The 26,255-nt window shown below is 36.2% G+C and overlaps 1 protein-coding gene across 2 annotated transcripts in view; it reads right to left on the bottom strand.

Annotated features, from left to right (window-relative positions):
* CDKL5 (cyclin dependent kinase like 5) overlaps window positions 1-26,255 on the bottom strand; it is a 135,670-nt gene that overhangs the window by 5,358 nt on the left and 104,057 nt on the right. For both annotated transcript variants that reach the window (XM_061364536.1, XM_061364537.1), the window contains exons 10-15: window positions 22,795-22,875; window positions 18,994-19,154; window positions 15,660-16,686; window positions 12,173-12,278; window positions 9,801-9,924; window positions 1,891-1,990 (exon numbers count right to left, since the gene is read on the bottom strand). In XM_061364536.1, coding sequence (XP_061220520.1) covers window positions 1,891-1,990; window positions 9,801-9,924; window positions 12,173-12,278; window positions 15,660-16,686; window positions 18,994-19,154; window positions 22,795-22,875 — 1,599 coding nt within the window. The remainder of the gene's footprint in view (window positions 1-1,890; window positions 1,991-9,800; window positions 9,925-12,172; window positions 12,279-15,659; window positions 16,687-18,993; window positions 19,155-22,794; window positions 22,876-26,255) is intronic.

The following is a 26,255-nucleotide window of genomic DNA, read 5'->3' as shown; positions in this document are numbered from 1 at the left end:
AGAGGTCCTCAGCTAACACATGAAGAAGAACAAAGAAGAGTTTCTGAACCAGAAACTTGTATGCACATCGCTGGGTACAGTCTATCCCTAGACACTGTCCCATTAAACAGCTGGAAGCAGAAATGAAAAGAGGGTTTTCAGTCTCTGTTGGGTCAAAAAATCAAGTTGATGGCAGGAAGTTTCTAGCTGAGGATGGAAGAATTTTATTACTATCTGATTTCACTAATTTATTCATCTTTCTGTAAGATACTAGCCCTAACTGGCCAACGTAATTTTTCCTTATACAAAACCTCTCTCCCTCCCTCTCCCTCTCTTCTTAAGAGTAAGAAAAAACAGGAATAAGGATTATGTATAAATCGGTCCTGTGTTGTAACCAGTGAGAGTTTCAGTTTTGTGTGATAACTTTAGTTTTAGTGATAGTTTTTAGTGATTCCCTTTAGCTTTAGAATGTACTTGTGATTCAGATGTTTTGGAAAGTGCTGGATTTTGAGATGCAACACTGCCCAATCTGTATTTCCTTCACACAGTTTAATCTGGAAACAGTTTGACACACCATGTATCAGCTGGGCTTTTAAAGGTTCCTTGCCATCCCAATGGAATGGCTGGGGTCAGAGGAGACTAGAACAGTGAGAATTTAGCTTTACTTTTTTTTTTTTTAAAGGTATCACTGGATCCAGTGGCCTTGGTGTGCTTTTCTTTCATGGACATTTTGACATCAAGTAACGCCAAAGTTATAATCTAGTTGTTTTGTTTAGTTGGGTAATGCAGATGATCGTATTTGAATTGCATACAGGTATCAGGATGAAAAAGTTCAGAAGGCAAGGTACATGCCATTGCTCTAAAACTTGCCCATAAGGAAGGTGAGCTGCATTTTTGAGTGGTAGTTAATATGCACATGTTCTATACAAGAGCCTGATAATCACTCCTCTCCCCCAATTTTCAATAGATCAGCCCTCCACCAACACCCACCAGAGTCATGCCACCTCACTCTGTGACAGTAGGTATTTAATTTAGTTACCCCCTTTTGTTAGGAGTGAGTGTGATTTACTCCATTCTGAGTACTTTCAAAACTAACTGCAGTTACACTTACGGAAACATTGCAGCTTCATGTAAATGAAATTTAAATGATTTACTGTTTCCAGAACTATAATCTGAGGATGAGATGAGATAATGTTTAGGTTACTTCAATTCTTAGGGAGATATAATTATAAAACTTTGTGAAATGTTAATACAATACTGCTCTGCTCTCCAATAAAAGAAAGATCTTTCTCTCTCCCCCAAAGCTAAATGAAAATGTAGAAACATACAAAAGACACCAAAGGCTTGTACCAAATAGCAAAACCCACAATCCATTCCCCCCCAAAATCATAAAACATTAAGAATGGTTAAGATGTATCTTCCTTATTCCAGCCACGTGGTACAGCAGGAAGATGGAGGCTGTTATCAAGACACTGCCATGAAAAAGACTAGAAAGAATTCTCATTTATAATGGTTTGATCTCCTCCCAGTGGGTATCTGAAATTATTCAAGCTCTGGGGACACCTGATACTGCATTTGTTATTCTTGGAATGGTATCACCATATCCTGCAAAAGAATTTATCACAACATCAGCTTTAAACTTGCATCAAAAATGGCTCTCGAAGACTCTGAATGTAAACAAAGATGCACTGGACTAGTGGGTGAAGAAATATTTGAAAAAGGCACTTAAATAAACCCTTAGCAGGAAAAGAATTTGATTTTCATATAGTGAAGAGAGAAAATAAAAGAACAAATAGATACATGTGGGCATGGTCATAAATAATACAAAGGTACTGTACTACCCTAGCATATTAAAATGGTATAATTAAAAATTGATAAACGTATTTTCTGTTAGAAATATTGTATACTTACAGTTTGAGATTTCTTCTTTTTCTTTTTTATTGCCCTGAAAAACCCCTGCTTTTCTTTCTCCTTGAGCTCTGAGTGACTGTTAAGGTTTTCAGGACTTTTCCTAAACATGAAACAAGGTATTGTAAGAGATATTTTATTTTGATATTATGCAAATTCTGTGTAATAATGAGATCTGAAGCCAAAGAATGCAAAGTATTGATTAAACAAAAAGATTCTTAATGTTTTAGCATTCATTGGTTTAAGGGTTACTATACAAATACTGGGTAGTCTTATTAGATGGGATAGGAGGAGCACAGTGTTAGGAAGAATTATTAGCTTAAACCAGTGAATAGTTATATAGGGAAAAGGAAAGCATGCATGACTTTTTTTTTAATATATATACACATAATCCCTAGAATTTAATATACAAACAAAAATATCACACACGAGGTCTTTTCGAAAACTGAAAATCATATCTGAGAGAACATACAAATAGTGATGAGGTATAAAAGCACAGGTCCAGTTTATCTATTGCTTGTTGGAGGGCCAGGAGCTGCAAAGTTAACAAGAGAACCAATTTCAACTGAACTTCCTGACCTTTGCTGACATGGTTCCAAATTTATCACTGGGGAAGCTGGGAATCTACTGTTGTCCACTTCAACTTAAAAACTTAAGTTAGTTTGTTATGTGTGGGTGAGACAGTGCTGGCAAAAGAAGCTGACCTGAAAGTGGAACAGGTGACTTGCCTGAAGACCGAATTTGCCCTTTTTAGCTTATCTACATGGCTGAATTAACTGCAGTTGATAAATAATATGTTACTTTAAGTATACACAATAAACATACTGGTATGGGTTAGAAAGATCATTTTTGCAGAACAATTGTGAGACATAACAAGTCTCACAAGTGTTGAATGCAGTTGTAGCATAAAATAGTTTGAAAATTGGAAATGGGGCAGGAAAGCATCACAGAAATAATTTCAGAGGTAGAACCCTACAAGAGTCAGAGATTTCTATCTCTCTAGTATGTTAAAAAACACAGCCAAGCCAGCCCCAATATTTCATTTCCTTGATTGTGACGCAGAAGTACTTCTCCATGAAGAAGTTACAGAATACTAGAAGGATCTTTAAAGTAAAGGGCAAAGACAAAGACATAACAAGAACAAGCAGGTGGGTGATGAAGCCAGAGAAGTTGTATTAGAAACAAGGCACTGATTTTAACAAACGAGAATCGTTAAACAGCAGAACAAACTTCAGCGAAGAAGTGGATTTCCATCTTTAACATTTTAGATCAGGACCTCATACTCTTCTGAGACATACATTACTCAGGTATGCTACCAGGCCTGGACCCTAGAGAACGTGTGACACTTAATGGGAACTAACATACAGAAAATCATACTGGGTGATTTAATAACAGAAAATCTAAAGGAAAGCCACAGTTCTAAGGGCTAAGGATGAGAAACAGGAGCAGCTTTTCTTGGAGTAACTGTAATGTAGCAACACTTAGCTGTCTCCTATAGTTATAGCTTCTAATTCTGGCTTTCAATGCTATGCTATCAGCTGGTGATTCAGCTGCTACTACATGCCAAGCTGACATTTTTTTCTAAGCAAATGTGAAACATAATTGGGGTAGGAATCACTGGAGTCCTCATCGATAAGAATATATTCACTCTGATAGGTGGTTTAATCAGTTCCGCAGTTTCTACACAAAACCACCTTGAGCTTGAAATGCTACTTGGTTCTAAATATAAATGTATGCTATGTTTAAACACTGTAATAAAGTGCAATTGTTGAGTAAAAGAATGGGCTTAGAGGAAAGATGCATAGGCAGAGAGAACAGTGGAAATTTCCCTAAGTTAGATTTTTTTGAATTTACATCGAGATCCAGGAAACACATTCAGGTGCACAACAACATTGATTTAATATGGAAGTTACAATGCTACTGGAAAAATCTCTAGTTTAATATAATTATTAGATTTATAACACATACTTCAATATACTGGATTGCTAAGGATTCCTGTTTCTGTCACGTTTCTATATTTGGTACCACTGTGTAGGTAGCAGTACAGCAGTTCTGTATTAGTTACTTAAAGCACCACATAAAGACTATCGACAGCTTTACAGACTCAGTGAACTCACAAGACTGACTTAACACAGACAAAACACCAAGTTATTTACTAAATGTTTTTTACTTAATTTGTTACAAAAGCTGGAGGAAAGCATGCACCCCAAGTATTCTGTTTGTCTTCTGAAAGTCATGTGAATGAGGCTGAGAATCTTCTGAGCCTTTCCCCAAAGCTGCTGTGCATCCACGTCTGCAAACGTGCCCTAAATCACAGCCCCAGTGCAAATTACCAACCCAGTAACTATGTTGTCCACTGAGGAATCAGTGTCAGATCATGAGGAAGTCCTCATTGCTTACTCTAAATTGTTCTTTAAAATTTTTATATGTCTTGCTATGGACTTTCTGTTCCAAAGTCTATTCCAAAATGGAGACGCTATATTTTTAAAGGTGAAGTAATCTTCAGAATAAAGCTTGAGGACAATTTTTGCCATACTTTCCGACAGAGGTTCACTCAAGTGTGATTCTTTTCTTTAGCCTGCTGAACCTGTGTGAGGAAACTGCTTCCTACAGCAGATGAGTAGAGAGGAGAGAAGTAAAATTCTGGATCATCATATCCTCTAGTGACTACTGTGGCCAGACAGAGGAGGAAAACAAGGGGCTGAGAACTCTGCTCAGTTTCAGTAGGTGCTTACCCAAAAGCCAGTGTTTTTACACCAACTGGTTTATGTCATTACCTCCTATGACTCATATTGCAGTACAGTTGTCTGAAAAAAGCATTGACCTTGAAAAGCAACTGCTTCAAAACATATGCTCATTATGTGAAGAGAGTGAACATATATAGCATTATAGGAGGAAGCTTCAACACCAGGATTTTGTACTGAGTAAAAATAGAGCAGAACATTTTGATTGACAAGATGAAACACTGGGATATTTTAAGCATCCCAAAAGATGATTTTCAGACAATGGACAGCACAGGAAAAAAATTAGGATTATCAGGAAAAAAATCTGTGTGACTGAATCACTGAACACTAAATCCTTACAGTGTAACTGCAAGTATCTTGGTGTTTTGCATAAAGCTTCAGCTCTTGAAAGCAAATTGTCACACCAGAATCTCTTACATGCTGTCTCTTTTATTAGCAAGTAAGACTAGTTGTTGAAAAGAGTCCCCACTCTGACAGCTCACCCTCAAGCAGAAACCAAAGGCAAAACATTCTGTCCTTTGTTATTTTATCTTTGTGTGCCTTTTGCATGTTTAAGATGTATAACGGAGATCACATTGGTGTTTCTGGTCTGAGACACTTGGAGAAGGCATAGGTATAAACACAAATTCTGTGATTATCACTAGCATTTATTGCCCCTGGCAGCAAAGGTATCCAACTTCATGCAGGTACAATGAGGTGTAGCAGTAAACATGCACAGAGCAAGCAAGGTGATGTGCTTTAACATTAAGTAGAATAAATAGGAAGCATGTTGTATTCATGCTACCTATAGACAGATTCGTATTGCAGAGAGTTCTTCTTGGGAGGCAGCTCCTCATGCTTATTTCAGTTATTCTTCAGCAACCCTAATCTCAGCAGGCAGCCTGGCTTGGAAATCCTCTTTAACTGCCGGTATACTACTCCCTTTACTGAACTGCTCACAATGACATAATGTGAGATTTTGGTCTAACAGAGGAGTTACTGAAACTTAGCCGGAAGTCTTCTTTGGAAGATAAATGAATAACTGCTAATTCTCCAAGCTAGCTTTCGTTTGTGCTTAAAGTAAAACCATTAGCAGTTATAGTTACCATAAATGAAGACAAGGATGTGACAGAAGCTAATGAAGCACCTCAAACAGATGATTTACTTAAGGTAAAAATATCAATCCCACAAGCTGAAGCCATAGTAGAAATTCTTGGTCTAAAAGCCTGGCATTGAAAGCTTAAAAATCAGAGATCAAATATGAACTTTGCTTGGATCTGATTTTTTTTCCCCCGCCCATATTGAAAAGGAAGATTTATTAATTGGAATAAACCCTGACTTACTATCTTATATACAGAATACCATCCAGAAGCCACTAAAGCCAGTAGATCACACCTGAGGTTATCACATAACTAAAAAAAGTATACATATAAAAGTATTTATACATAAATATTTTACCTGCCTCCTCTCTCCCCATCCCCCCACCTGCCCCAGAATTGTTCAACATAAGTAACCATAAACATTTTGAAGTGGTTGATTTTGAAAACTTATAAAGCATATTCTTCACTAGGCTTATTTTTTGGACAGAATATTGATGACTACAAATTCTGGAAAGCTTCCTTGCAAACAACATAGGAGTGCATCACCTAACTTTTAGTATAAAAGAAAGACTGATGATAGGCAAAGGGTCATGGTACAGGCACTGGTTACAAGAAGAGGCAGGTAGGGAGGCTCAGGTGTTGCCAAATAGGTGAATAAAGCAAGCATACTGGATGACAATGCATATTCAAGTGTCTTGTGCAGGAAATGTCAGAGGGAAAGACATCCTATTAGGAAGGCGAGTATCTCCATACTATGCTGAGCAGATTCCTAAAGGCTTAACCAGTGTTAACATATACAGGTGATTTTTAGGCTTGTAAGTTACAAATTTGCAATTTCCTGATATTTTTTACAAATTCAAGAATCCTATAAAAGAACTGGTAAGTATTTACAATGCAGCAACAGTTGTACTGCAGACACAGCTGAACAAGCTTTAAACTAGCTTGCTCAGATAGTGGTTTCAGGAACATTAACTGTGACAATATTGTTACACTGATAACTGAAACAGAATGTTTCTTGAATGATAAAGTTTGTGTGTTTGTAAGCATTACATACATATAGAATATAATAATAAATATATATATTTCCCCTTTTTATTATTTTTGCAGGAAGGTATGGCAAATGCTAGTGAAAATACGACAAGCTGTTTGTCATAGAATATATATGTTTATATGGACAGAAAAGGTCTAAACAACAAAGTTTTCCAGAAGCCACCAAGTATCTTGTAAGCAACCAATGCAAACACTTCTAATACATGAGATGAAGTGCTGTATGTTTATGTGAAAGAGATATTTAGAACTACAACAATGGTAAAGATAATTCGGGCCAGCATTTTGGCACACTGGCAGAACAAGGATAAGCATCTTACCTATACCTACTGATTTTGCCAGGTCAAGAAAAAGCTCATGAAAGTGAAAAAAAATAAAAGGAAAAATGGAGCAAGTTCAATATCATTTACAGAAAATTGAACTCTGGCAAAAAAAAAAAATAATTCTAGAAGGATGATGTCTGTCTTTTTTCAAATCAAGTTGTCTAAAGTTCAGAAATGATCTACTAATTTAAGAGTAAAACCTGCTGACAAAAGTTGAGTTTATAACATCTTTATTTTAAAGAGGCAGGACAGCAGGGACAGAGCAAAGAAATGCGCACAAAGACAAGGGAACATCTGTGACAATTCAGTCTAGCAAACATTCACAAAATCCTTGACAGAAGAAAGGCAACACAGAGCACTAGTATGAGAGAAGCAATATTTTACAGTAGTGGCAGGTCCAGGTGGAATACATGTCACTCATAATTCCAGATGAATTGTCATGTACCAGTTACGTATGTCAGTCAAACATCAAATATTTACTTCATCATAAAATTGATGTAAGCAGGATCACATTCCGTTAGAGCTTTCAACATTTTCATAAGCATTTACACAACTTCTATACAGAAAATTAAGTAGAGGAACATAGACTCTACATCACTTAGGAATCTGATTAAGCTGCATTTATGGCACAGAACAATTTTGCAACAACATTAGACCATTGCCAGGACAACTTGCACAGAGTTAACATGTAGAGCTGGGCAGGAAACATTTCAGGAAAATAGGGAGTAGGAAAAGCAAAGAGAAAGCTAAACATATGCCAAAATAGCAGTAACTTGGTGTTGCAGGCACTGCTATTCCTCCCATTTCATGAGAAGAAATGCTTATTCATCTGTGGGTTCTTCTCCCAAAGGAGCTGTTCCACTTTGTGAAAATATTTGAATACATTAAGTGGATCAAGGACTTAAACCTAAGTCTCTAAAAGTTAATGAAGGGTTTTATTCACTAGGCCATATTCAGCATCTCTGTGGTCCTTTCACTATTTCAACAAGATCAAACAGCTTCAAGAGAATATACTGAGGGAAACGGAGAATGTGCTCCAGAATAACCTCCAACTTCTGCTTGAGAGCATTCACTTGTTAGATCTAAGATCTAGATTCAAGCTTCTGGTTTACTTAATGAAGAATAAAGGCCCTGCACTCGAGTTCCTCACATTCCAAAAAATAATGCTGCCCTCAGAATATTTGTTATTTTGAGTGTATCCCTGGTTTTGATAGGCAATTCCATCTTGGAGCTGAAGAATCTTCCCCATGAAAGGTTAGTGGATATCAGTGTGTTCCTTTGAAAAGTTTTGGCTTCAGTAATTTGGCATTGTAAGCAAAGAAAAATACTTAGTTCAAAAATTCCCAACCAGCTCTATAACACATGCTATTAGTTCAGAGTTAAAATAACATTACATGTTTCTTTCCACTGACCACATAATAAAAGCTAATATATTGCTGAATGATATATAAAGCAAAACAAGATTCCAGCTGGCTTATTTTATATGCAAGATAGATTCAATAAGAAGGACAACAAAATACGTAAAAGGGTTCAACAGTAGGAATAAATACCTTCTTTAGCCACGTAAGTCACAACATAAGTACCAGCTTTTTACATAAATGATCGGATTCCTCAGCTAACTTCCACAAAATGGATGTAGGTAGAGCTACTGAAGGATAGGAAGCAGACTCTAGTGAATCAGAGCAGGTGACAAGGGTTCTGGAGTAAACATCTTCCATTACATGGCACATAAGCTGAACACAAGCTGAAACACTTGTTTCCCTTCCCCACCCTGCACCCACTTTTTAAGCAGGTAATTCACAAGTTGTTCATGTGAAAACACATTAAGTCAACAAACCACAGGAACAGTTCTTTAGATAGCATGATCTTATTGCACTTTCAGAGATCAGTGTTTCCGATAGTGGTACAAAGCATAGTTGAACCACACAAATGCATACATTCCTCCTACCAATTCTTTGAAGCTCCAATTGCTTATTTTTATTCAGTGTGCTTTGTTGTGATTGAACAAAGTAGAAGATTAAGAATATTTTAGAGCTGAACAGCTCTCAGAGCAACAAAATTAAGAGATTTCCCTTCAAGTCCTGTAAAGATATGCATATGCTATCATACTATTAGCATACTTATGATTAAGTGTTCTATGTTATATAATGGAGCCATGTGATGCTTTTAATCTTTTAAATTCAATATATGCCAGTAAGATGCAACTTAGTCCATTTTTCCATAGAATGTACAGATTTCCTTCTGTGGTGCGTAAGCAAAAAGAGCAGCAGTCCCCATTGTAGGGTGAATATTATATTCTTCATTAGTACAGTCCTATTTTTGATATGGAAACATGCATTTTCATATCTTTTCCATTTATCTGACAATTCATGCTTCTGGAATCACAGATGAAGCTACAGCATTGCTATCCATACTATATGCAAACAAGCACCTTCTATTATCTTTAATCAATGATTTAATAGTGAAAAATTCAGGAAAGACTGGACAAAAGCATATAATCTTTAATGCATTGAGTGTGATGGTGCAATGAAGTATTTCTTGTTGCTCAAAGGGGGACAGAAAACATGCAATGTTATATCAGTATAGTCAGAGGAAGCAACTAAGCACGGATAGGTCATTGCAGACTTGGAGAAAAACGTGGTTTTTTTTTTTCCCTCCTGTTAAAAATCCTGTTTTTTTTTCCTGCCATTCTCTACACGTTTGTGTAAGTAACAACTCACCAAGTATCAAAGGTGGTTTGTCTCTTTGAGTGGTTTCCCACCGTGCTGGTGTCTGCTGGTAACACAGAGGTTCTGTTTGACACATTATTCTCTATGTATGTGCTCTCGGGACGTGGAGATGGAACTGAACAGGGAAATAACAAACAAGATATCCTGAGCTTTGCCAAAAATCCCATCTTGCAGTTGTCTGCTTCTTTTATACCTCTTTTACAGAAACAAGAGAGTGAGGACACAGTTGCATTTTATGTATGACTAAAAAAAACCCCACACTCTTTTTACAATTTGGAAATCTGTTGCTTTATGATACTTGCAACATAGTATTAGGTGTAAAATGAAACAATCATCAGAACCTGGGGAAGTTGTTACTGGATTTGAGAACATTTCTATCTGTAGGGAGCCAGAAGTGCAATCAATATTTAAAAACAGGAAATAGAATAAAACACTGGAATGCTGTTATTGAAACACAAAGTACTACAGTTTACACTTTGTCTTCACTTAGACACTAAAAATTAAGTCGTACCCATCCTGAAAAAAAAATACTTTGGATTTTAACATAGATAGGATTAAGAATTACTCATTAAAAATGGAATAGTTAAAATCAGGTATTATATGTTTTTCAAGCAGACATACTGTGGTTTTGAAAGCAGGTTACACATACCAAGAACATAAATTTATTAGAATTACGAATATCACCAGAAATACCTGCATTGGATTAAAAACTGATCAGACACTAGTTGCAGCATCACTGCAGCATCACACTACATTAGCTATCAAAATTGAATCTGTAAGATTTTATTGAAGTTTCATAATGATCTTTTCTTTCAGTAGCTTTTGCATATACTGTTATCAATGTATTATTTAAATACAGTATCATTTTTCAAAACCAATAATTAAGTCTTTAAACTAAAATATATTTGTTTCATAGATACTGTTAAAGATGAAGAAACCTCTAGTTCATAATAAGGAACTGAATAAACCTCAGACCTACAGTTCCCTCAACACATGAATTATGGAAAGTCATTCTTCCTTGGAACTTCTGTTTTGCTACATATAAAAAAGGATAATCCATGTCCAAATTTAAAAGTATTTTAAAAATTAAGAAAAGCAATTAGGATTGAGGATCTTTAAGGATTCTCTGTTGCATATGCTGTAAAACCTTATACTCAAAAGCACTGCTTAAAAAAGTACAATCTTTAATATTGTACACTGGTTTTAAGATTGCAGTGGGACACTTGCGAAGACTTGCAGATTTTAACATGTCTAAATCACGTCAACAGCAAACTGATCAACCTGAAGAGGATCAGTGGGAGATTTGTGTCTCTACTTAAGGTTATTAGGTGACTCATAATCAAATTGTAGCTGATTGGGACTTCTTAAGGTTCAGGGGAGTCTCACAAGCCTCATAACACTTGCAGGGCAGTAATTAGCTTCTTACCAGCCTTGTCTTTTTCAAGAGGATTACCCAGGTTTAGCCATGAGGCAGCTGCTCAGGAATCACCATCTTTTGAGTACCATAATAGAAATCACAGTTTTTTACTGTGAGGGTTGTGAGGCCCTGGCACAGGTTGCCCAGAGAAGCTGTGGCTGCCCCATCCCTGGCACTGTTCAAGGCCAGGCTGGATGGGGCTCTGAGCAACCTGGTCTGAGCAACCTGGAAAGTGTCACTGCCCATGGCAGGGGGGTGGAACTAGGTGAGCTTTAAGGTCCTTTCCAACCCAAACCAGCCTATGATTCTATGATTAATATCTATTTGTGTGTATTTATATACATACACATACATACACAAAAATATATATGGACATACATGGTCCTGTTCTATTATTTATCCTTAACTGGGATTATATAACTGTGCTTTTACTTGTAGGAAACCCTGATTTTTAGTAAGTTGAACAAAATAAATGAGCCTAGGTTTTGAGCAGTTAAAACCTAGCATTACAGTTCCATGCACCACAGTATCTGAAATAGATCAGTATGTATGTAATGTGTTACAAGTAAAAATGTGTTAGATACAGTGTTAATAAGAATGTAAAATATGAATGAAAAACATTAATGAACTGCTTACTCTGGTAATACTGATTTATTTTGTTCAAGTTCCCCTGATAAATTACCTTTTGCTTTACAAGGTACTGCACTGGATATACTTTTCAATCAAAGTAAGTTATCATTTGGAAAGAAATAATATGATACCAGTACAGCTACTGCATAAAACCTAGCGGGTCAACTCAAGTCTCTGAAAGTGAGCTAACAATTCTTTTTCCAATGATTTTTTTTTTTAGTTGCTCATGATACTTCACTGTATCAATTTCTACTACCTACATTACAATCCATGTTAAAATTCCTGATTAATTTGGAAAGATCCACCATAAAATTACCTCTGTAAAAGCTGCCAACTCTTCTCGGAACAGGGTCATTATACAGAATTCTATTCTCCTTAGTAGATGCTCCATCTTCTGAGTGTGGATCATGATATGCCCCACCCTAAACAAAAGAAGGATCAATTCTTTAAAATGAAGGATTACAAACTGATTGGCAGTTTTTAACCAACATACATAAGCAAGAAACCCCAAACTTAACCACATATGATTTTCTTTTCATGGTATTAATAACTGTCAATATTAACTCAGAGACTATGTAATCAACAATTACTTGGTTTTGCTGCTTGCTTTCTTTTTCCAAAATGACACTGACAAAATTTTCCCTCCTACTTGTAATTTTAAAGTCCCAAGCATGATTCAGACCCTCAGATTTTTGCCGTGAATGAACCACAGCTGTAACATCTGTGGAGGAATCTTTTACTGGAGGCCTTGCTAAATTAATTTCTGACAGAATCTGGTCACTCTGCTACTGGTAATCTTCAAAACACAAACAGGAAATGCATATCATTTTGACAACTGCAACACTAAAGCACTTTCTCGTATTACCTGTTATACAGCAGTACCCAGAGGTACCAACAGTCACAAATTCTACTTTATGCAAAATAAGAGGTGTTCCTGAACTAAGAAATCTGTAAGCTAAACAATTAAGTCAGACAGGATAGCAAAAAGAATATCATAACCTCTAACTTACTCTACTGAATGCAGTACTTCCTGGAAGTACTTAAGCAAAAGCTTAAGTAAGCCCTTAGAAACATCCGTATCTATGTAATTTGCCAGGAAATAGGATTTAACTCCACTCTTAAATGCTGCAGCATGGACCAAACAGATAAAATTCAATGCTCTCTACAAGAACCCACAGGCAACTAATGAAACCCCTGTAAGAATTTAAATCTACAATGTCCAAGAAAAAGGTTAAAAAAACAAATGCACAAAAAAAGCCCAACCAGAATTAAAAATTGTTATTTCAATTCACTTTACAAGTGACTCTCAAAATCTATTTTGCCTTCTGTTAATGAAGATCTGGTCTCACTGTCACAGATAACACAACCCTAGAAACTGTGCCAAGACGGGAAGTGCAGCTACAGCACTGATTTAAATCACAGTTTGATACTTGTAAAATTTGCAAGAGGTGGAAGCACTTGATTAGATTACTGCTTGTGTAAGACATCTCTTCTTTGTCAGCAGTTGTTACAATTATCAGGCACCAATAGCAACTTGTGCTTGATTTTCTTCTGCTTGCCCCCTTTTGTGTACATTTAAATTAAAACTAAAAAGAACCCTTTAAGCAAGTGGTGTACTGACACTTGAAAAGCCCTAAAACTAATATGGAATGCAAGTCTGCTTTGTGGGTTGTTTTTTGGTTTTTGGTTTTTTTTTTTTAAGTAAAATATAGCAAACAAAGAATGTTTTTCTTTAAAAAGACTTGGTAGCGCTAAAGAGAAACCAGTGAGAAACTCGAAACATGGATGAGAGGAATCTTCACAAAATATGAGCAGAGAGAGAGAGAGAACCAGCAGACCTGACTAGAAAAAAATTAATAGGGAACCAATATAGAATCGTTGAGAACACTGATGTTATTCCTGTTTTTTTAGTTCAGTAATCCTGAGGGAACTGAAGTTCTCTGATTTCTAATGCAGAAGGAAAAGAAAGGGGGGAAGGGTAGGAAAAAGCCAAAGAATGCCTTCTTTGTGAAAATGCCTTTACAAGTCATGAGAAGATTGACAACTTAATCCTGATTTGTTATTGAAAGTAGTGTAAACAAACAAAAACAGCTTTGCGAATTTACAGACTTGCCATCCTTTTCAGAAGAGTATTTCTCCTTTCAGACTTCTGATGGTTGAAATAGAGAATTAAGGCTTAATTTTAAAAATACTGACCATAAAGGTAAGTTCTTTGCAAATGATCAGGCATTCCAAAGCAAATGAAAATGAACAAAAACTTAAGCTATTAGATACACATCAATTTCTCTAATTAAAATAAATTTTCTCAATCAATTATCAAAAAACAAATAATGGTCTGATAAAAACAATCTGCCTCTGCATAGTATGAAATTAAATCTAAATTACTTATCGAATTAATATCTGCTCCATAATGCAGAAAAAGATCCTAATGCATCGAAGAATACAAGGTAGCATGAGCTTTTATAATCAAAACCTTCAGCAAATCAAACGTCAGAATGTTGGTACTATTGCCTTTTTACAGTAACATCCTAAAGAATATGTAACATTTAACCTGACTGAAATGAGAAATGACTACACACACAAAAAAAAAGTTTTGAAATGGAGCTGCTGTAATCCTTTCTAAATAGTGTTTTCTTTTTTTTTTTTTTTTGTTGTTGTTGTTGTTGTATTTTCTCCTATTTTAGTGAGATCTTTCCTTGTGTGTGAATACACACAGTCCTGAATGGAGGATATGTGGTAAGTACGAAAAAAAATATCACACCTTTTTTTGCCCTACTGGAATGAAGAGGCAACTGCTACCTGAAGACTTTTTAATGGTATTTATAGACCACTATCAAGTCACCTATACATAAACTAAGTAGGAAGAGTTTTTCAGTCTCTCATAATAAAGCATGATTTTAGACCTTAAATAATACTTGCAGCTCTTTGACTTCTTCCAGTTTGTCAACAAATCTGTACTAGGTGTTCTCCCCTTAGAAGTCACAGATGTACATATAGAGAAATAAACATTTTTGTACTTCTCTCTGCACCATTTTGCTCCAATTTTGATCAATATTAGGGCAATTTAAAGATATGTGGACAAATGCAGTCATCTTTACACATCTGGTGTGTAAAGCATCAGATAATTCAGAAGTGTTGTGTAAGGAATGTAAGTCAATAGCAGAACTAGCCCTTCCTCTACTCATTAAATAATGCTCACAGTAAAACATAACATGATATCTAGTGACAATAATCCCTGTAAGGGATCAATTTACTAGTGGCTTCTCCAACATAAGACCTCTAGGCTAACCCAGTTATTTATCATACTAAGCAAAACAGATACTGAAAGTTTTGACATTCCTTTATGGCATTTCAGCAATAGCTTCCTGCTGTAAGTGCGTGAAAATATCACTTCAAAAATTAACATTAGCATTCGTAACAGAAATACATGCAAACAGAAATACATACAAGAAAAGCTTAACACAAATAAGGTTAATTAAGCAAAACAGTACGATAAAAACTACATCAGACAATCTAGGTAAAGACTAGGAACTACTAATGAAATTTTAACTTCAGAAATAAAATTTTCTATTCTTACATTTCAGTACTTCAAGAGAATGGTATTCATAGACCATTTTTTTAAAACAGCCTCTCATTTTGCACTTGAAATGCTTAGCCCTTCAGAAAACCCCCAACATCCTTTTCCTTACAACATGACAAATAAATAAATAACTGCAAACAGAAGACAGAAAGCAGGACACTGTCCCACATGAACTACAGAGAGGAAGAGAAGCCTTCCATAATAGGCAACATTTTGAACTAACCCTGTTAGTATCATCCGTACAGTCTTCTCGTGATGAGCCAACAGATCTTGTGAGTGACTTATGCTGCACCTGTGGAGATAACAGTTGCAGGCTGTTTGCTCTGGCTGCCATCCCTTGCCCTACGCTTAAGCCACCCTCTGAGCCCTTTGACCTCACTCTGTCCCGGCTCACATACATAGAGTGTCTATGAGGGCGCTGCTGTGAAGAAAAAGGACTGGTATAACCTAGACCATAGGAAAAAGATTCATGTGGAGCAGACAGAGAGTGGGAATGGCTTCCATCCATGTGATCTGGCAGTTTTAACTCCTCCATTGTTTTGGAGTGTCTTGTTGGTGGTCTTCTGGTGTCCAGGGTACCCTCGCTGCGGTTATTCCTTCCGGATGGACTGAGCATAGTTCTGTTATCACTGTGTCGAGGAGCAGTTGGACTGGTAGGAGAGTTCAAGTCCATACAGCTGGATGGAAAATACCTACTGCTGTTTGGTTCTGCAGCTTGGGCCCTGGCCTCAGAGAGGTTGCCCACAGATTTTGAGTCTGTCAGAACCCCATGGCTCTTTGACTTTGTCCGATAAGAAGGACTCTTAGAAGACTGCGGGATAGTATCAATATAGCTATGGCGACTGTGCTTATCACCAGGTTGCAGTGTCCCTGTTTTGCTTTGAGAAGTTTCCATAAACGAGTGCCGGTTCTGCTGAGATCTGGTGTTAGACTTCAGGTATTTTGAGCCTGAACCATCAGAAGTTTTCGGGTCCACATTAAAATCAAATTCTGTTTTTGCTTTTGTTTCCTTTGGGCTGAGAAGATGTGGCATGTTATTATTGGCTAGATCCTTGTTGCCAGATCCAGGTGTGTTGCTTGATATTTTTGCATGCATTGGACTATGTGCAGCTCCAGAAAGGTTTCCATTTAGAAAGCTTTCATTTGCTGGAAGACCTTCTTCTCTTGGCCCACCAGCACCTAGCGCCTGTATATCCTTGCTGTTTGATCTGTGGTGTGACTGCAAAGCAGAACTTTTGCTGGCTTGATTTCTACATTAAAATGCATAAAGAAGCATTAATATACCATATTACATATTCATGATATAATAATTTCAACACAAGTATACTCATTTCAGAAAGCAGCTGCCATTTAAAACCACAAAATTTAACTGCAGTAAGATCAAATACTGCCAACCAGGCATCAGAAGCTCCACTCAACTAACAGATTTGCAAGTGTTAGTACATTGTTGTTTCTTTCTGGTTATACCCTGATGGAAAAAACTCAGCTTTGGCTAATGGATTTTCCTGACAAACTAAAATAGGAGGATATAAAATCCAATCATAGAAATTCCAACATATATTTACACATTTATGCATGTGAGTAATATATGTGCACATCAATATGTAAGCACCACATTATGAAAATCAGCTGTATATTCATTAAAAAAAATCTTAAATACACCTGGCATATCAAAGTGAAGGTAGGACAATAGAATATGTCAGCAGTGTCAAAAAAACTCGATACAATCAATGCTCCAGGCCATCTAATATATGTCTGCTTTGGAGGGGGAGGGGAAGGGGAAAAGAGGTTATTGTGCTGGTAAAGACATCCAGATAGAGTGAGCCTCAGCTCAGATCAGCAGAGCAAGCCCTGCAACATCAAACCTAAACCCATGTCTACCACAGGAACGCCAGCTTGTTTTGGAACTTGGCACACTAGCTCATCTCCAAAGCTGCATCCAAGATGTTCAGCAATCAGACTGACTTGGTCCAGAGCTACTTAGTGATGTCCTTAACCTCTACTCTGCTTTCCAGCTCTTGGTTTTGGGATTATGGGACTGAGATATGAGTTGGTTCTGCAAACACTCAGCCTGAATTTATTTGAGCAGGATTTATTATCTCTGGTTTTCCGGCATAAAACCAGTTCTGCTTCTGAACTTACTGTGGCACTGCAAGCTAGCCATGTCTGAACAATTCTGTAGCTGTTCTTGTTAGCCCTGATGGATCTAGGCATGCCAGGTTAACTTAACTTATAGTTGACTTATTTCTGTATCAAATCTATGATACTGTAACTCAGAGATATTACTGGGTGTTAAAGCAAAAGCTCACTATACAGATGAGTTTGTACCTTTGTTGATCTTGTTGACAATTATAAGTGGATAATGCTAGCCATTTACATACCTAGAATTTTTGTATTACTCTATTACAGTTTATAAAAAATTAGCAATTTTAATGACAGTTTAAAATATTTTTTAGTTAAAATGAAGTTGTTGTTTTTTAACTTAGAAATATAAGGAATATAGTAATTTTAAATCAAGCTGCTGGGCAAGCCTTCTAGGCAGGAAGTTCCCCAGGGATCTATGTTTTGATGTGACCTCTTTCTGACGCCACATCTCTAATGGTAAAACTTCTCTCCTAAGAAGATATCTCCTATCTATAGGAGCAGCTAAAGCTTTTTGGTATTTATCTCTGAAAAAGTATGGAGTGTATATTCCATCATCCCAAATCTTAAAAAGGGTAATTTTTTTCACTCTCACAGAAAGAAACATCAAAAAACATGGCTAGAATTAAAATCCACTATTATTCTGCTATACTTCAGAAGGTGGCCTTTATGAAAACTTTCGTCAGAGAAATAACATGAGGCTTTTTGTACTGAAGTCTCTATCCACCAGTAAACCTGGTTCCTTGATGTATTAAAACCACTTGGCTTCTCTCAAGCTATGTGGGTCCAACAAGGGAGTTACCGAGCAAATACATGCTGCTTTAAGTTCAAGTAGACTACACTTGACTCACAACAGAAAAATTCTGTTCACCCACAATCTGGAGTATGACCAATGCACACAGTTTTCAGGACACTTAGCTGCTAAAAATCTGTGCAAATGTTGAACTTTCAAATATCAAAACCTTGGACAGATTTCCACATGTACAATAATGGCAGCATTCCAAAGAAAAGAGCATTCCTTTGGAATCTCAGGCACCCTCCAAGCCACAAAATTGCTAGTGTTGTTCAAGAAAAAGGCTAACATGTTTTCAAGACAGGTAAACCGACTTAATTTTCCTTGTCATATGCAGAAATGGCTTGAATGTTGTCTTTATTTATTTATTTATATTTTTTTTTACAGAAAGCATTCAGCCTGATGCAAAAAGCTAGCAAAAATTTCAGATTGAGTAGCTACAATACAGTAAAACTGTGTCTACTTCCTTTATTCAGACAGTGAACATGGAACAGTATATATGTCTCAATAGGCCTAAGCCATCAAATGACTACTTTTCTTGTAGATGGTGGTTTATGTAAGCATGATAGCAACTCATTGGCAGACCAAATGTCAGTAATGACAGTGACACGATTACGTTTACCTGTTAGATAATGTGTTGCTGTCTGCGTGGTAAGGTTTTCTTTTAGCTGACCGTGAAGGTGAGCTCCCACAGCGATCCAAAAGTCTTTGGGTTTGAAATGAAGGATGGTTCAAACACTGTTCTGTCAAGTATCTGTCTGCTGGATCTAACTTCAGTAAGTTCTTTGGAAAACAAATCCCGAAGTTTAAATGTTAGTATCTGTATTCGCATCAGCAAAAAATATAACAAAATTCAGAACAGTATTGGGACAGTTTTTTAATCCACAGAGTTTCTGTGATTAGATGCAACCGGTAAAATAATTTCATGTTACATTAAACTACACAGTCTACAAGATAAACACTTAAAAAACCCCTATGGTTTACTTAAGAGATGGAAGCTCTCAGCCTTGCTTATAATGAAACATCTATATGTACATAATGAATATATGTATGCATACATATATATATGTGCTTAAAATGTTTAGAATACAAAAATAGATAAAAATTTAAAATATGTTTTATGTATATACCTATACATGTTTTAATCATATATATTTTAAACATTTTTTCAAGCTATACCTTGCAAAAATGTTTTTTAGAATGAAAAATATTAAATTTACCAGTAACAAATGCTACAATGAAACAGGCTTAACAAACAGAACAAGCATATGGTAACATTCTTATCCAAACAAAAATAATCTTTTGAAGTTAGTATTTAAAAAAATATACAAATGTAAGAGTTCTGGTTTTTACTTCTAGGGTTCAAGTACACCTGGTAGAACTATTCTGAGGAGTCTGAAACATTTCTTACAGGAACAGGGCAATGCAAAACTTATTTTGGAATATTTGAACTTACACTACTGTCAGCAAGGATAAAAGGCTGAATGGCTATTAAGTAAAAAGAATAGCTATTTTTTAAGGGTTACATAGGTTGAATAGATGACAACACTGTGTATACATGTATGTATATATGCATTAACACTGTATTTGGCTACTTACCCACAAACTGTCTTTCCTTTCACAGGATCTAGGCACTTCAAAATGAAAAATGCTCAGGTAATAGAGCAAGTGGCAAGCTACATTCCTGAGTAGTTTGGATATATGATATGCAGCATCTTGCTTTCTCAAGTGACAAACTGTACTGAACGATTAACTTCTCTTTCCTCCTTGGTGACTACCACTACAGTGATTAGTGACTACAGACCAAGATTGCTAAACTATCGTGGTGGCAATTTCCTAGTGTAACTGCTGGAGAAGCAAATCAGCCATGGGTAAAACCTCACTCCACTTGCCTGCTGCTCACCAACAGTAAAATATTGGTGACAAATCAAAGAAGATAGTCTGTAGTGACCATGAGATGATTACAGTTAGGAGTCAAAGGAAGGACGGGAAGAGATGCACCAGGGATGGGAGCCAGGATAGCAAACTTCATCTTCTATAAGGAATTAATGTGCAAAAACTCTTGAAAAACTGCCATTAGATCAAAGGCATGCAAGAAAGCCACTTGATTTTTTTTGGAAATTTTTTGAGAGTTCAGTAACAAATCATCTAATTGTACAGAAGATCTCAAAAATTTGCAGAAGGTCAGGCTGGCTAAACAGGGAGTTTCTTACTGAATAAAAATGCAAAATGGGAATGTATTAGAGCTAGAATCAAGGACAAGATACAAAGGCGAAGACTATAAAAGCATTGTGTTAGCAGAAAAGTTAGGCCACTTTCAAAGGCCCGAGTCCAGCTGGAGCTGAGGCAAATGAAGAACACCGAGGGCAGAAGGAAGGGGTTCTACAAATATTCTAGTAGTTAACTACTCAGAGTAAATGCATGTCTGCAGCTGAATAGGGGAGACAACTGGATGACAGATGATATAAAAAGAAGACTGAAATACTCAATGTCTTTTTGCCCAAGTCATCACATGCTTCCAACACCAAAATACATACTTGAAAAACAGCATGATTTGTGAAGAACATGGAAGGAGTAAGAAAACAACAGGGCCAGATGCGTGTCTCTTCATTAGTCCTGCCCCAAAATGCTCTCTAAACAGAGATACATCAATAACTCCTTACTTTAGGTTGCATAAGTTGAAGTGTAGGTTACTGAGTAATCTAGTAATCAGATCTGAGGTATCCCTGGGAATGCAGATAATGAGAAACACACCAAGCACGGACATGTGCCAGACTGTCCAGTGTCTGGAGAAGAGACAGACATATAGCAAAGTATTCGCAGCATTTGTAGCATGCAACTTTACCACAAGTCTTTTCTGTTCCTTGTAGTCTTTTGCTTATTCTTTCAAACGTCCCAAGTCCTGAAGTAGGTAATGTAGGTCAAACAAAGTATCCCCTGTATAGAATCCCTGACCTTTCCCACCTCACAGGGAGAAATACAGACAGAAAACTTGCTTCCCTAAAATTCCAGTTCTTCATTTCACAACTTTGTAACTTTTAAATCACACCAAAAGAACCCAGAAGGCACTGAGATATAACATAAAAATTAGGATAAAATTAAAATAAACCTCACACCAGCATGTGTAACAGTTGTCTGAAGAATGATGTTGAAATTGCTGTTCTGCAATACCTGCTACTACAGCTCGAGCTACAGATAACCATGACACCAGAAAAAAGTGTCTGTGAATTAAAAAATAGAAGAGAATGTATAATATCAAAACCAGCAGGTTTTGAGGTACCTCATTTTGCAGACTCCATGAAATCAAGATAAAAGCTATGCTGACTCTTTTCAAGAGGCAGGGAGATTAAATGAAAGCAATTTGAACCAGTTGCGTTGAAGAAAAGAGTAGAGCAAATTTGGTGTATTTCTGCTGGCTGCATCAGTACTGCTAAAAGCAAGTAAACACACAAGTATGCCCCAAAGCAGCTGACCTTTGGTTTCCAAGACCACTGGCACAGATGGGCTTGGGACCACTCATTCAGTTTAGAATTCATTAGCCATAGCCACGCTTCATGCTTGTCCCAGATTGCCTTTAATTCTTAGGTGGTACCCTTGTGATTCTAAACCTAATTTTTGACATTATAAACTTCTATTTTCAGCTTACAGTGGATGAAATAATGGGAGGGTTGTACTGCAGCTTACCATGTGATGCTTTTATAGTATAATAATAAAAACAGTAATACATATTGCATACCCGGAAACATGACACAAATATATAGCACTATGCTTTATGATGTTTGGCCATTTTGAGGGCAGCCAGTTTACTCTAATCACGTGTAAGAAACTCTCTCAGGACCATGTCCTACTTTGGCCACGGGTAACTAGCCGACTTGTTCCAAAACAGGACTGAAGAGTAATTTAGCATACACACTGTGTAGAGGTGAGGGAAGGCAGGCAGATTAAGGGCTTAGATTAAAAAAAAAAAGTAAATACTGTGCTTCAAGTTTGTCTTTGACAACTGTCCACATCCTCATGCTATTCCAACACCAACCAACCAACTCAGATTAGCCTAAATACTCTGTAGATTTACCGAAATTTTTAACTGGTTGAGAGCTCATACTCCAGCATTACTAAGGTGACCTGTGCATCTGAATGTATGTCAATGTGAATGCATACTGCTGCAAATGATGGTGATTCTTTTTTCTGTATTATATATTGTTTATCAAATCAGTTCAACTTGAACACTCTCTTGGCATTTGCAAGGGGTGTTTCTTCCTTACTTGCAGGGAAACATCAAGCCTTGCTAGAAACAATAGTGATACCAAAATATCTCAGAGGAAGTTCACAGGTACTTTTACGGTGTATTATATTGGGAAACAAATGTAAAAAGTCTCATCTTTCCCTACATATTACAGACAGAAAATAAACCACATTTTCCTACCTTCATAAGATCAAGCATTACACCACTTAAAATTCCCAAGTATCTTCTCTCTAAAGACTGTGGATGATTGACTGCTGGAAACTGTAAAAATAATATAGCATAAATATACTGGCAATGTAAATGAGGTATACATGAATACGGTATTTCAAAAACAGAAACCACATAATGAATCAAGGCATGTAATTAATGGGAATCATTGGCACTGAAAAAGTTAGTGATTCATGAAACAATAAAACAACATTATAATGAAAACAATTGTTCATGTATAACGTGCATTTGCTCAACCAAAGAAAGAATTCTTGATCAGCAGGGCAGTCAAGGAACCTCTCTCAAATAAGAAATAATCAACTTAGTTTTATAAATGTGCTTGTGTCATTATGATTAACAAAAGGTGGGAGGTTAGATCAGAAATAACCTAAGTAATACATACTTTTAAAGATTAAAAATAGCTTTGAGAAAATTTGAGAGTAAATACAGTATTAAATAAATGGTAATGATTAACAGATATTTCCATCAAGGTTTGAGTGAAAAACATCAAAACCCCACAGGTTTAAGACTCAAGATTACTCCTGCGGTCATGCTGCAGTAAGAACTGGCAACACCATGAGAAGCAGTGCATGCTGCTGGACGGCATCTTTTGTCAACTAAAGTCTGGACAAAACCTGATTAAGGCAGTATTTGAAACTAACCCTGTCTAGAAAGAACAGGAGAGGCACGAACAATTTGAAGAAAATAAAGCACAGATTATTTAATTTTTTTTTTTCTTGCTTTGTTAGCAAGGCAAAAGTAAAACAAAGAATTTTTCTTCTTATCAAATGAAAGTTGCTATTTCATTGCTATAATGTATCATCAAGTACAATGCGTTGAAAAGAAACAGATAAAGATCCATTTCTTGACTGCACTGAACTGACAACAAATAAACAGATAAACTCATTTCAGTGCTGTAAGTTAAAGTTTAAAACCTAAACATATATGCCAATATTTTCAGAATTAGAAATTAAGGCTGGATTTCCAACAGAGGCATAAAAACCCTCATGGATCTAACTTATGCTGATTTTAGAGAAATACGCATTTGAATACCAGAGAAGACTGGAAAACAGACAAACCAAACCAAACCAAACCAGCGATCAGCCAGCCTATTGCATTAATCACCATTTATCCATAGCTATGCAACTGAGATCCAGACGCTTTGTTAGCAGTTCAGACAGTTGTGGAATTTGCCTAATACTATGCAAGTGTTTCAGTTGCAGCCTGGCTTGATCCCATCCACATACTAAGTATTTTCTAGAAAGTCATCTTAAGCTAAGACATCAAAGCAAGAATACTGACAATAGGAAGCACATAGTGTTCTTGCCTACAGGTACATGAAAGCCATCATTGTATGCTCAAATGGGCTCAAGTCATACATAAAATATACCTACATAAAATACTGAGTTATGGTTAAAAATCACTGAAAATACAAGAAAGCAATAAAATTCAAGTCAGTGATTAAGACAAACAGCAACAAAACCAAAACATCAACAAAAGATTAAGATAAAATTTTTACATGGGTGCTTGCTATGGTATTAAAACAGATGAGAACTATATGTTTGGTCTAAAAATGCCAATGAGCAGAAGTACAGAAGACTTTCGTTCCTTTACTTTCACTTTTGCATTTTTCAGCACTCACATCTAGGGCTTGCCTATATTTACATGATCACCTTCCTCAGATTAAATATTACCATCAAACCTATGCTTTAAAGAGCAACCCAGAATTAACACTCATTTCCAAAAATGCATTTTATTTGGAAGCAAACTGTATTGCATGTGCACTGTATACATGTGTTAGACGACTATGAATTGCTGCTAATTGTTTGTACTAGCATTATTTTTCATAAATTACATTATGTGAGCTTTGAAGGAAAATGAAAGAACATTAGTTTAAATGGTTTTGTTCCTAAATAGTCTCTATAATTCTCTATAATGTTCTCTTTACTCTGCTTTCTTTTGAAATGGCTTACTAATGATTGAGAATTTTTAAGTCCAAGTCTGATGTGTTCATCTTAGATATCAATTTAGGTGAATTGTGGCTTCCATGCTCCCTCCACTTTTTTACATGAACCAAATGGCAAAACATACTTGTTTTCATGAAGAATGACTATCATAAAGAAGATTTTACATCTGGAATGATCAAGGAAACATGAAAATGTGCCAAAGCCATGCAAAGCGGTAATAAGGGATAGCTATTCACTGGAATTGTTCAGATTCTCCAGCTTATTTATAATTTATTTGTAGAACAATAATTACAGCTCTACATTATCACTCACATTCCATAAAGGCATGAGCCTATTGGTACTTTATGATCCCATATTATTTTATTTTCCTTAGGCATTCAATATTCCATGGATATTTCTCCCTCAGAAGGACTGTAAAGAGATGACTAGTACTCCCTAAACCTCAGAACTGAGGAAAACTGTGTGCATATATATATATATATTCCTGGAGGAAATGAGCAGAAAAGACAGAAAGTTTGTAAATGTACATCTGTATACATGTGCATGTGGTGCTGGAGTGTTTGTATTAGAATTTTAAAAATCCCATGCTATAGTATGGCAGTACTCACAGTTACAGTAATGCAGAAATTCACAAAACCTAAACATATGGATAAACAATCCCACAGCATGGCTAGCTTCAATCTTGTGAATACCCAGAGCCAGATTCAGCTTGTAAATAATAATTTGCATGATTACAGCTTACCTTCTATCTACTATGCAATAGAAAATCTTCCACTACTAAACACTATGCTGCATTCAGAAAAATGTACTTTTAAGGTTGTCTTATAGCATGAATTCCATGATGTAACTATTGAATACCACATTCAGAAACAATTTTTTTTTCAGTATTTTCATCTTTAAGCCATTAATTAGATTTTACTTAAGTGTTTTAAAAATACTCTATTAGAAGGCACATGTCACTGTCATCATCACTAGCATCCTGACTTTACAGATGGAGCTAAGAAGGCAGCAACATGTTTGAGGGCAAGTAATAAACCACTGATCCAGGATGAGAGCAGAGCCTTGTAACTCTCAACCTTGTGTTAATCACATTAAGCCCATGCTCTCTTCTTGAATTACTGTATTTTAAAGCTACAAAACAAATATACTTCAATCTCATCCTCAGACATTACAGAGCATTTATCCAAATTAGATTACACTGCACAACTAAAACTGCTGTAAAATAGTTGAAGAACCAGTAATTTATTTTGCTTACAACTTTTAAAGCATTGCTTTCTTGATAAGGGGTTATAAATTTTTTAAACAGGAAATCCTATCCATCCCACTGTTCTAGACAGGATCAAATATAAACAGGAACTTGCAAGAAATGCTCATCTAGTAATTGTTTTAAACCCTTCACCAATGGAGATCTACAAACTTCAACAAAAACTTAGGAATTAGCTATCCTAATACCTAAAATAATTATCA

Source organism: Neopsephotus bourkii, unplaced genomic scaffold, assembly GCF_033783945.1.
Source record: "Neopsephotus bourkii isolate Nb327-2 ecotype Australia unplaced genomic scaffold, CSIRO-AGI_Nbou_v1 NB_1234, whole genome shotgun sequence".
Lineage (NCBI taxonomy): Eukaryota > Metazoa > Chordata > Aves > Psittaciformes > Psittacidae > Neopsephotus > Neopsephotus bourkii.
This window is presented reverse-complemented; position numbering and strand designations above follow the sequence as displayed.